We start from the raw sequence: 12487 nt of genomic DNA on the forward strand, positions 1-12487 counted from the left end.
AACCCAAGGTAGTAGCCACTACGGCAAAACATCGCGACTCACGTAGTCAGATTTCACACTACGGCTGGATGCAACCGACGTACATGCGCAGTGTTTCATTTTGGGAGAAATTTACTTCCGGCAGCCGTATTAGCGCCAGCCGTAGCGATTTGCTTAAAGTCCCTAGTATCACCTGCCAGACAGGCTAAACTGATATGCACACCTTTCTGCGCTTTTTTAATACTTTCACGCACATTTCAGGTACCCTCTTGCTCAAAAATTTGCAGCTGTTTTAAAAAAATACCAGTCACTGCTCCCAATTTCCACGCCAGCATTCCCTTTCACACTGAAACTCCTAGTAATAATTGCGTTGTCGAGAAACGAGAGAACGCATCCTAATTTTGTTTCGCAGGCGCGAGAAATCGAGGTTTTTTGTGAAGACTGCAAATTGGCCGCCCCTCTCGGTTTTTCAGGGGCTTTAGGCCTCGTTTTCGTGTCGATCTGCTACGTCATGCTTCTTCTTTCGTTTTTTTCGACGTTTTGAACTGGTTTTTATCTCTGATTGCATTCGACAAAAAAGAGAATGCAGTGTCAATGCAGCCAGGAGTGAGAGTTTTTGGTCGGGCGAAAACAAATTACATCATCGCAAAGCTCGTGCATTCGAGACGATTTGTTCGCGATCGCTCGTTTCTAGAAGTTTTTATTCTGGACCGAGCTTGGCCTGTTTTGTCAGGATGCGAGATGACGTGCTTTTGTTACATAGCTGGGACAGCATTATTTATTGTGATCACGAACACGACTTTAAATCGCCTTGGCTTTGGGATGTTAACCGTACGCATGGAAAGAGCCATAGTTCATTGGCTATATTTTGATTACATTTGTTGACTTAGGGTGCGTTCGATTGACCATATATTCCGGAATAGGAATACATGGAATAGAAGTTAGAAATCGTTCGTTTTTACGGAGATTCACATTAAAATTGTCAAACACCTGCTAAAATGCTATTTTAAACATATCTTTATTATCCTTGCTGCTTCAAAACGCCAGACATACCGTTTTAAATCATCACCCCGCGTATTCTTGTTCCGGAATAGGGTCAATCGAACGCACCCTTAATATATAGTTCCAGTTGCCACAAATAGTTCAGTCAGTATCCAGCGGAGGTCGAAATTGAATCAATGGAAGAGTACTCTGAAGCCAAGACATAAGAGTAAGCCAGAACTAAGAAATAGCAATTTAAATGTTGACTTATTTTTATTCATCAGCGGAAAAAATAATTATTTCCAGTCGCGCGGAGTTTGTCCGGGAGTTTGTTAAAATAAACCACGGATAAACGGAAACGCGAGAGAATGTTACAAATGTTAGTTGATATTTGTGCTTCCAGCTAAGAATACACGGAGTACTAGATGTAACACAAGTATTCCTTTTAAAAATTAGTAAAAGTGAAAATGAGACGTTTTACTAACATGAATTTGCGAGTTTACCGAAACTGGATCCGTCACGCAACGTGTCATCAGAGGTCATAACAAATCGCATTAAAGCAAGGAAATCAAAAGTGGACTTTATCAGTATGTTATATGTCTTTAAAACTTCAGCCGTTCATATAAAGATCATGATTTCAGCAACAGACACCTATTATCACAGGTGGAGAACGCACTCCTAATCTTTGATTACTACTAGTACTAATAATGGCGTGTTGCCACTTCATACCAACACACAAGTGAATTCTTTGAACGAATCACCCGTTGAAAGCTATCCCGCGGGGATCCCGTATTCTCCCGCGTTTCGGTAACGACTTGTTCCCATTCTCACTCGATCAAACACTGCATTCTCGCACACGAAGCTGGTTCACGAAATTTTGCTTTTATTTATATAATTTATATTTTCCTTTTTTTGCGTTCGAAAAATCCTTTCCTAAAAAAACAACCTATTTATTTGAAAGCGATATTTTGATATGGTTGTCAAGAGATGCCCAAATTGTGATCAGACGGTAGGTGAAAACTCTAGAATTTTAAGCTTACAGTATGGAGGGAGGCACATCATCTGACAGCGACTCGAGCGATCGAGAAACTGTTGTTTATTATTGGTAGACTTCGTTCTTAAACACGTTCATTTGATGAGTTAAGAGCACAGAATGCCTTCAGGAAAGAATCTCAATTTAAAAGGAAGGTTTGCTTTATGTTTCGCAGATCGCGAAAAGCACGGTGCTTTTATAATTAGCTTAGAGGTAAGCTTACTTGGTTTTTAGATTTCGGAAAAACGTCTATTTGAAATTGTTTAAAATTTTAACGTTCACAGGGAAATTCTTGGTCAAACATTTCGCTAGAATTTAGGAACTAAATTTATTTTGTTCATTGCCATGTGACTTTGTTCAATATATAAAAATAAATCTTAATTTTCGAATTATCATAAGCAATGATTTGATAAATGGCCATTTTTTCGTGTACCCTTGAAATGTTTTGTTTGACGCCCTTATCGCGAAAATTTTATATATACCAGTGCAAGTATTCTGATCTATTGGTAATCACGTGATTTCAATTGCAATTTGGAATAAATGAGCATGCGTAAAGGTTTTCAAAGACGAACAAAAGGGCGAGGAGAATTTTAGGCTTTGACAAAAAGTTACGAGTGCTAATTTATTCCAAATTCCTCAAGAAAAAGCTTGTGATTACTTATTAATAAGAGACATGAAAAAATTCCAAGGTACCTTATAATTAGCAACATGGACCTATCACAATCAGGAAAAAACTGTGCCATCCAGAGCTCACATTTGATTGACTATCTGTGTGTTTCTTCCATCATTGACCAATCAGAATGCTTGGTTTGTATGCATGTGACCTCTGTTCTGCACTGTGTTACTTGAAAACTGCCTTTTTTCTTGGTCAATAATGTGACAAACTAATATTTCTTGGAAATGGTACTCTTCATAAATTTATGGCCCAAAAATTTAGAACATCTGCCTATCTGGTGTGACCAACTAACAGCTATAGTGATAGATGATTTTAGGTGCTTTATTGAGCCTGCTCAGACTGTCATGTGCGTTGGAAGCAAATTTTCAGATGATGCAACCTTTGACTTAAATATCTGTTGTAGTTAAATTTTTGCCTTGGTTAAGAATTTTCAAACTAGTTTGTTTTTCACTTGATCCTTTGTTTCAGATTATAATAATGTCTTTAAAGTGCCCCTCACCCCAAAATATTCTTTTGCTAAAATGAATCTTTGTACCTGTTCGAAACGCATTGCGGCTCCTGCCATTTTATAGGCTTCAAAACTTGTGAAAACCCAAGCATCTTTTGTTTACGACCGAGTCAGAAGGGGAGCGGGTCTTTTCCTGATTTGACGTCACAAACTGATTTACATTGCATTACTCTTTGTAATCATGCATGCAAAGTAGATTGTTTCCTGAAATCAGGAATAGACCCACTCCCCTTCTGACTCTGTCATGAACAAAAGATGCTTTCGCAGCTTTTGAAGCCTATAATATGGCAGGATTTGTTAGAGAAAGGAAAAAATGGCTGCAATGTGTTTTATTTTAGCGAAAAAATGTTTTGGGGTTAGGGGCACTTTAAGACAAAGGAAAGTAAAAAACAAACTAGTCTGAAAAAGTTTTAAACAAAGAAAGATTTTAACTGCACCATATCCATTGTCAAGTGTCTTAAGAGAGGCAGTGGCTTTCAATGGCTTACAATCTAGTTTCGGGAACAGCAGAGGTTGTTACAAGGGCATATATATTTCTTCCATTGTTTCTCTACAGATTTGAAACACAAAACATGGCTAACCCACCATAATTGCACAGACAACAGAAAATGTTGTTGGCATGTTACAAATGCCAAGGTTATCTGATACCTTTAGTTCATACAACATTATTGAGTCAAAACTACATTAAAAAAATAAAAAGTCCATGGCCACGTGTCCAAGATTGAATGGCGCCAAAATACCCAAACAAAGAGGACGACCATGCAAAAGGTGGAAGGACAGTACTGCAGGACTAAGGGTGCTTAGGATACAAATGTCCAGGATTGCACTTAATTACATGCACAGCCAATTTTGGACATCCAACACAAAGGTATAAAGGGAAAAAAAAAAGTTTTTGTGGAAAGAGGTTTGGATCAATTTCGACGCTTAAAGAAGTACGTGAAAAGATAAGACATGTTTCTGTAATGAGCCTGCGTCTGTCTGACCACCACGTATGACACAACATCCCATCATCAAGTTTTTTCGATTTCGCTAGGATTTTCTCCCTTTTTTCGCCGTATTTGGTACTTCCAAACTTTTGGAGGTTAAGGAATTTAATAAAACAATTATTCCATTTGTGCTTGTTGGATATGAGACTGGTTATGCTACGCGGCTCGTCGCTTATTTACCATCTCATATCCAACACGCGCTCATGAAATAATAGACCTTTTTGCAGATACGGCGGCCATTTTGATTTCTATCGTTTCAGAAGACATTATGGGATGCTCAGGGGACAAATTAATATGTATTTGTCGCCTGGGCATCCCATAATAGCTATTCGAAACAATAGAAATCAAAATGGCCGCCGTATCGGTAAAAAGGTCTATTGTTAAGTATTCTGAGATATGAGCGATGATGAAGTTGGGGAGAAGAGCAATGGGACACTTCGTGACGCTTATTTAAAACATTGTGCATCTAATTAGTTGCAACCTGGGCGCATCTCTTAGAATAGACAGTCTTCAGCTGGTACCGTGGCTTGCAACTACCTGTCCACACGCTTGACAAAAACATGTTGTGCCGGCCAGTCAAAATTCAGAGTGTTGACAATCAAACTTCAAAGGTTACCCGCCCAATTTGAAACTTTTTTGGCACCACTCCGCAAACACTTCACTGGAAGCAAAGTCAGCAACGTGTACGGCATTTTGGCTTTGGCAGTTTTGAACACCTTGCTTGAAATTCCTTGAAAACGCCATGTCTTGCCAAACGGCAAATAAATCAGCTACGATCATTTGCGTAACTGGCGCCAAAACGTTCCCAAGTGGGAGGGTAAACTTTGAAGTTTGAGTGTTAAAACGTTGAATTTTGATTGACCGGCAGAACACGTGTGTGGACAGTTAGTTGCAAGTGACGGTATCAGACTGTTCTGAATCAGTTATCCTGAAAGTATCATCTGAAATCTGGAAAACAATTTTGTAAAACCAGGGAGAAGAGCAGAAGAGAGTCAGAACAGAAGAGAGACAATGCTCAAGGCATGAAAGGGCTGGTAGGGTTCCCATTTTGGTAAATGTGTGTTGGGGACCGAATGGGGAAGAAGAAAAAGATTTTTCTTAAAATCCAGTTTGAATTAAGAAACATATCCCAAATCAAACCTTAACAGTGTAAATTTGATATTTATTAGTTTCTCATACATTGTTTAATTTGCTATTTCTTTCTTTACTTAGCTCCCTGTGGCTTGCAAATCATGTCCCTGTGGGCATGTGTTTATCAGCCGAAAACTACATCAAGCACAGTTCAAGAAAGAGCAAGGTCAATACAAAACATTAATAATTTTTACATTCTTTGTAGGATTTTGGTAATGACTGAACGATATACCCTTTTGGCACTGGCTAGATTATTTAATTATTTTATTTTTGTGGAGTTTGCTCTACTTAAATCATAGTAAGTAAGTAAAGTTGTATTTAATTAAATGTTCTTGGAAAAATATATCAATTGATATCACAGCCTACCCTTGTAGGTAGTTTATTGGTTTCAAAGTTTGCCTTTTCTACCCCTCTCAAGTTTTCAGTTTTGCTTCACAAATCATAATGATAATGATATTGCATGACCTGCTAAATGCCCTTACTCACAGTCGGAGACTGACTTGCTAAGGGCGTGGCTCGACAAGGTTGGACCGAAGGAGCTGTGCTACCGGCTAGACACTCAGCCCCTGAACACGACCCATTTATGACCTCGGAGCACAGCACCACAGCCAGATGGAATAGGCTGGGAGTCTATGAGTTATGAGGGAGGAAAACCGAAGTACCCGGAGAAAAACCCTGGGAGTCAGGTTGAGATCGACTGAAACTCAGCCCACATATGATCTTGGGGCCAAGAGTTGAACCCGGGTCGCAAAGGTGGAAGGCATGGTTAATAACCACTAAGCCATCCTGACTCCAATAGTTAAATTATTTAGTAAGACCAAAAAGCTTCTGATAGCCACCCATCCCACTAAATGTCATTAGTGCATAAGGGTATTTAGCAGGATTTTCAATAACTTTTTCATAGGAGGCTGGCAGTGGTGGAATAGATGGCTGTGCTTGCAGCGGGCATTACTAAACCACAAAACAGTGAAACGAAACACCATGTGTGACCCCACCCTACATTGAATACTAACCGGCAGGTTGGAGTTTGAGATTAAATATTTTTTTAGGCCTAGGCCTAAAACATTATTAAGCTCCTAATTCATTGAGATTAAGATTAGGATTCAGATTAAGACTGAGATTAGGGTTAGGGTTAGGGTTAGGCTGTAAAAGCAATGATAGTTTCATTGCAGTGTGCTGGTTCCTTTCCTGTTTTTGATTGGTTCAAGAATGTGGTTTACTTGTAAGAGGTGGCACGATTAATTTCATTGTTTGGTTCATCGTTCATAAAGAAATTCTGATTTCTTAAAGGAAGAAATTTCAGAAAGCGTGTTTTCCTGTTTACAGTCAATGATTATTGTTAATGAAAACACTTTTTCTCTTGAAAAAATGGGCTTTTAAATGAGTTTTGATTGTCTCGCTTCTTTTCCTAGCTTATTCACTATTTTCTCAAATCCCATAATACATCTTGCTTAATCCCCCAAATTTTTGCATAAATCATTCTTTGCATTTTCTCCTGGGGCATGAAGATGTCCCAAGAGAAATCGATTTAACAATGCCTGAAAACAATGCTAATATGCAGGATTTTGGGGGTAAACAAGGCATATTTTCAAATTGGGATTTGAGAAAGTAGTTAATAATTTATAGTATTTGTAAGTATTTGCCAAATTCAATGAACTGTTCACCATCAGGAAAGGTAGAGGTGATCATACTGCAATGTTACTCGCTAATTTCCAGGAGAAATTGTGAATGGATCAGAGCGTGACAAGAGACTTCGTCCTGAGAGACCAAAAAAAGAAAACCCAGACTTTGACTATGAATTTTCACTTGTGCCCGAAAACCTGGTATGGGTTAAAGAAGAGCAGATGCCAGCTGTTTCTTTATCTCAGCAAAATGGAGTCGACCCTGAGAAGTTAAGTGAAGGACAGGGACAAGCTTCACAGGTAGCTTTGTACTTTTACACATAAGTCTTTATCATCTTAAAATGTTAGAAATATATACTGACATTGTATTTTTTAATTTACATCTCTTTCCATTACAGCTTTAATTTCGCCTTAGTTTGCATAGAATTTTGGACAAAATTCTATAGTAAAAAAATGTGGCTTATTTACCAGCGTGACTATTCCAGGGGTGGTGGGTTGAGGGTGAGGGGGTAGGGGATGAAGGGTACTATAGTTGAAACAACCCAAATCCTTACAATTTAAAATGCTAGCCTTAAGCCTAAACACTGTGCTTTTGTAAAGGTTTGGATTGTTTCAGCTATGGAACCCCTCACCCCCTACCCCCACCCCTCACCCTACCCCCACCCCAAGAATAGTCTTGCCCCTTATTTACCCGTGACTTGGTGACCTTTTCATATGTGCCACTACCGACACAGTCACCAAGTACAGCTTTCCACCTCAAATTCGTAAAGCGTATGCACAATTCATCGAAGCTTGAGCAGTGGTATGGTTGTGTTACAAAAGAAAGAAAGAGTAGCCAAAACCAAGGTCTATCCATATAATATCTTCTTTTGTGATTTGATTTTGTCTTTTTTGTTCATGTGCGTTTAAAACATAGCTGCTGGTCATGAGAGTGGCTCCATATTGATTTTAAACATTTCTTTCCTGTACTTCCTTATCCTCTTCTCTTAGATCATTTTTCTATTTACTTGCTGGTTTCCATAGATATAAAGAGCCGTTTAAGGCCCAAGGGCCCCCATTCACCAGTAAAGTGGTTTACAAGTGGCCACTGGGAGTTGAAGGGTTAAAATCATTGAAACATGGGACTTACAAGTTTGTTCCAAAATTTCAAAGATCAGTTAAATTGTATACTTATTTTCTTTTGACTAGCATTTATTTTTGTAATAATTGGACAGTATAGAAAATAAATAGGATCTGTATTTGATTTTTGGTTTAAATAGATTATTGTGCTTCAATAAAAATTAAGGGGTGATCCTGTTGAACTCTGACTGATTCATTTTGTTATGTTTAAGCCTTCTAATACTGTAGATGGTGTTGTTCTTCCCAAAAAACGTGGACGACCCAAAGGATCAAAGAACAAAGTTAAATTGGGAAGAGAAGCTCCCCAACCTCAGGTAACTACTTAAAACATAATAATAAGCAACAACTGAAGTAACTTAATAAAAACTCTTAAAGGCCCATTTTCACCTTAGATGCAAGGCGATTGTTTGTTATTGTTTTGAATCTTGAATAGCGTATTCTGATTGGCCAACTATTTTTGTTACAATGCCAGTTTGTGCTGTTGAAAACAAGGAAGATCGCCATTAGCCTGATCTTTGTGTGGTTTACCGGGTGATTTTAACAAGTGAAGAAACCGCTTAAATCTCCTATTATCTTTATGGAGTCGACTAATTTACACACTGGAGAATCGCCAAAGCGGAATTTTTACAGTTCGGCTATTCAGCAAAAGGAATAGAACAATAATTATTCTGAAGCTAACGAGCTCAGTGACATTATTTCATTTCCTGAACGCTCACTTCATTTAAACTTACTTTTACTTTGTCAGTTTCGATTTGTTAGGATACCTGGGACGCAAAAGTAAAATGCTTTTGCAAAGATGCTTGTGCTCAAAAGAGTGGCAGAGGTTGCTGTCTTTGTGGAGTGGCTAGCAAACTTCGCCTTGGCAATTTGTCATGTTTTTCGATACTATTCAAGTTGAAATAGAAATCTTTTAAGCAAATAATTTTAATATAGACACAACATGCTACGCTAAAATTATGAAATGATAAGTAGAGAATGCATTCAAATCAGGACCTAAAAGGTTTATCTACGCCTGTCGGATGGCTTTTGGCGAAGAGGATTCTGAAAAGTTTTCTGAGATTTTTGAATTTTTGTAATTTCATGATGCACAAAATCATGCTGGGTGCGCATTGTGTCTAGGGTGGAAATGGGCCTTTAATATTGCCAGGGCTTGAGACTAACTTTTTAGCTTGACTAGCCTAGTGGCTAGTATCAGGTCTGACTTCACTAGCCAAATCTAAATTAATTTTGCACTAGGCAGTCTCGTCATGCGCAGTTTCATTCATTTGTTCATTCACGAGAAAAATTCCACATTTGCCAACGTAATTCGTGCGTTTATAAATATTCTTATAATTATTATCACATCCATCCTTGCAACGGTGGCACTTATTAAAATATGCTGGAGTGTATGGCTTCCTGTATTTTTCTCATGTAGGCAAAGTTTGTGTGGCTTTGAGGCCAATTCTCACAGAACCGTTGCCAAAACTTTGCAACTTACAAATGCACTGGAGTATGGAAAATGCAGAATATTAAAAGTAAACTAAGAAATGAGCCATACATAAAACTAAACTGCTCATTTGGAAGTCTGTGGAAAGGCTGTTCCTTAAATTGATTAGTCTAAGAGCTACAATTTGCGATTGAAATTTTAACCCATTGACGTCCAAACTGGCTGAAACCAGCCAGACTTTTTTACTCGTCAATGGGGAACCCCTGGGAGTCAATGGGTTAATAACTCACTGAAAAACTATGTCCCCATTAACCTGAAAGTGCCATTCTACACATGAAGCACAAACTTGTCCCGCCACAATGTCGCCAAAACATTGCGAGACTTATAGTTGCACGAAACATTACAAAGTTTAACAGCATGCACCTTGAGTTTTAACCCTTGATTTAAAAAAGACACCTGACAGTGTTCATTTTAACTGGAATTATCCTATTTATATATGGTATGCCATGACCATAAATTTTAAAAATCTCGACTCGGAGAGAACTGGATTGAGGAGAAAATGTCATCAAAGACTCGATAGTTTAAGAATGCAATGCATGTACATGCAGCTTCAGGAATCAATATGCACCATGGGAGTTTTGGGCTTTTAGACTTTTAAACCGGTGTCTTGCTTAAGATAACAAGCTGCATTTAAACATTTTTCCCTACAGTATAATCTAACCCTCCAAGGTCCAATCAGTTAGCTTTTAACGTGAGTAATGGCAGACGGGGCCAAACCTTAAACTATGAACATCCTTTGCATAAAAATTATCTTTTGGTCTTTTGATTGCTTTCAAAGGTACATGTAGTGAGTACAAAATTAATGACCTCACTTTTCCCTAGATCCAACCCTCTGAGGTTGAATCAGCCAGTTTTGAACGTGAGTATAATGGCAGACTTACACTGAAAGTAAACAGCCCTTGGATAAAATTCAAACCTCAAACGTTTGCCAGTCAAGTGTGAAGCACATTTTTAAAAGCTGATGACAAAAAGGAGGTGATTTTCTTTATCATAGTAACAATTTAAGGATCCTTAATAATCCTCTAACCCTTAAGAGTTAGAGTTGTTGATTGTCTTTACTGTGCATGCACTTAAAACCGGCTTATAATACCGATAATAACATTGTATTTTATTTTTTGACAGCCTGTTCAGCTAGATGAAGATGGTGTTCCAATTAAAAGAAAGCGAGGTCGCCCAAAAGGCTCTAAAAATAAACCTAAGCCTCAATCTCTTCTGTCTCCAAGTAAATCATTCAAGAAGAAAGATGATAGAGATGATCAGACGTCAAGTGGATCAGACAATAAAGAGCCTGTCGACGTCATGCCGCACATCTCACATGAAAAAGCTGAAATGTACTCCTTAATCCTCATGGACATCAACCAAAAGATGATGTCACAATCCTCTATGAAGTTTATGTAAATGTTATAGGGTTTCTGAAAAGTGTCTTGCCCAAGAACATTGTTTTGTGTTCTCGGGCAAGAAACCTTAAGTCTCACACGGTGCCTCTCTCCACCCAGGGCCCGGTTTTTCAAAAGCCAATTAATGCTAATACCGGATTAAAATTTAACCAGGGAGTTTATTTCTCTACTTCCAAATGCTGTTCATGCAACGCTGATATTCGGCAGAACTTTACGTTAGAAGAAGTCAATCTTGAAAAACAAAGATAAGCAAAAGATACTTTCACCAAAAAGTTCACTACTCACGTTATACAGAATAGATGAGTCACTGTGGGTTAAAGCTACTCAAACCAGTTGTAACCTACAGTGGATTGCATATAATTGCATAAAATCTCAGACTTGGATTGTTTTTAATGTCTCAGAGCTGGAAACAGACCAAAATAATCCTTACAGATGAAATATGTACAGTTTTTTTACATGTGTATACAGAAAAAAAGTCAAGAAGGAAACTTGCTGTTTGCAAAATATTTAATATCGTAAAGCCAATGCCTGATGTTCACTGACTTCAAATGATGCTGTTATCAGGAAAGCATACATCCTGAAACCCATGAAAGTCACCCTTAAATACAACTGGTGGGCTGGTGGACAGACAAGGAAATGTAAGTGGAGCTGCCTACCTATTATTATTCTTACAGACCAGAGTACTTGGGTGTATGTTGTACAGTAAACACCCGCATATAAGAACAAGTGGATTAAGAGCATCAGGCTGAAATTTGGTCTATAAAGCAGAACTACCATACATGTATAAATAAGAACAAATTCAGGCTGATAAATAAAGCATGTTCTTAATACACAGGGAAAGGGTATTTGGATAAGGAAACAATTCAGTACTATAAAATCTATTACAAAACAGCATTGTATGTTAATTAAACCTCCAGTAATAATTTTATATAGTTTGAAGTATTTCTGAAACCAATTTTAAGAACATTTTAAGAACACTTTCAGGCTGATTTCTCACTAAGCACCTGTAAGAACACGATCAGCCGTAAGTCTGAAAAAAAATTTGTTCTTATATGCTGGTGTTTACTGTACATGTACCAACAATGGCCATTTGTACACTAAGTAAAGAAATAATATATACTTTAAATGAATATAATTTATATTAGAGGCAGCTAAGCAGACTGGTTCTGACCAACTCATTCAAATGTTTCTTACATGAAAGGTAGCCCAGCTAGGTGACTATATTGAAGTGATCAATGGTTTCATGTGACAAGATAAAAAACAAGGAAGAAACAAAAGAAAGAAGAGATCCCTTTTTAGTTTATCAAGGGGGTGGTATTTTTTCAGAAGCAAGATAATAAATTTATCGAAGCGTTTCGGGTGAAGGGGAACCATTCAATAGTTAACTTTGAACTTGCAGTCTTTCAAAGGAAATTTGGTGGAAGAAGTATCTTTTTCTCTCAATTTGGCAACTTCAAAAGAGTAAAGAAATCAGAGGAAACACTGTGGGTTAATTCAGCTTTTGTTAGTCCCCCCTCAGAACTCTGACATACATGTAGATTTTTTGTCCGAGTCCTCTTTTTTCATCAG

At 37.9% G+C, this 12487-nt stretch overlaps 1 protein-coding gene across 1 annotated transcript in view; it reads left to right on the forward strand.

Annotated features, from left to right (window-relative positions):
- The first annotated feature begins 1807 nt into the window (after nucleotides 1–1807).
- LOC138021769 (UPF0547 protein C16orf87 homolog) overlaps nucleotides 1808–12487 on the forward strand; it is a 12668-nt gene continuing 1988 nt past the window's right edge. Inside the window, exons 1-5 of the mRNA XM_068868767.1 lie at nucleotides 1808–1969; nucleotides 5376–5460; nucleotides 7011–7216; nucleotides 8248–8349; nucleotides 10644–12487. The exon at nucleotides 10644–12487 is cut by the window's right edge and continues 1988 nt beyond it. Of these exons, the coding sequence (XP_068724868.1) occupies nucleotides 1934–1969; nucleotides 5376–5460; nucleotides 7011–7216; nucleotides 8248–8349; nucleotides 10644–10919 (705 nt within the window). The 5' untranslated portion in view covers nucleotides 1808–1933 and the 3' untranslated portion in view covers nucleotides 10920–12487. The remainder of the gene's footprint in view (nucleotides 1970–5375; nucleotides 5461–7010; nucleotides 7217–8247; nucleotides 8350–10643) is intronic.

The sequence above is a fragment of the Montipora capricornis genome, chromosome 10 (assembly GCF_036669925.1).
Source record: "Montipora capricornis isolate CH-2021 chromosome 10, ASM3666992v2, whole genome shotgun sequence".
Taxonomy (NCBI): Eukaryota; Metazoa; Cnidaria; class Anthozoa; order Scleractinia; family Acroporidae; genus Montipora; species Montipora capricornis.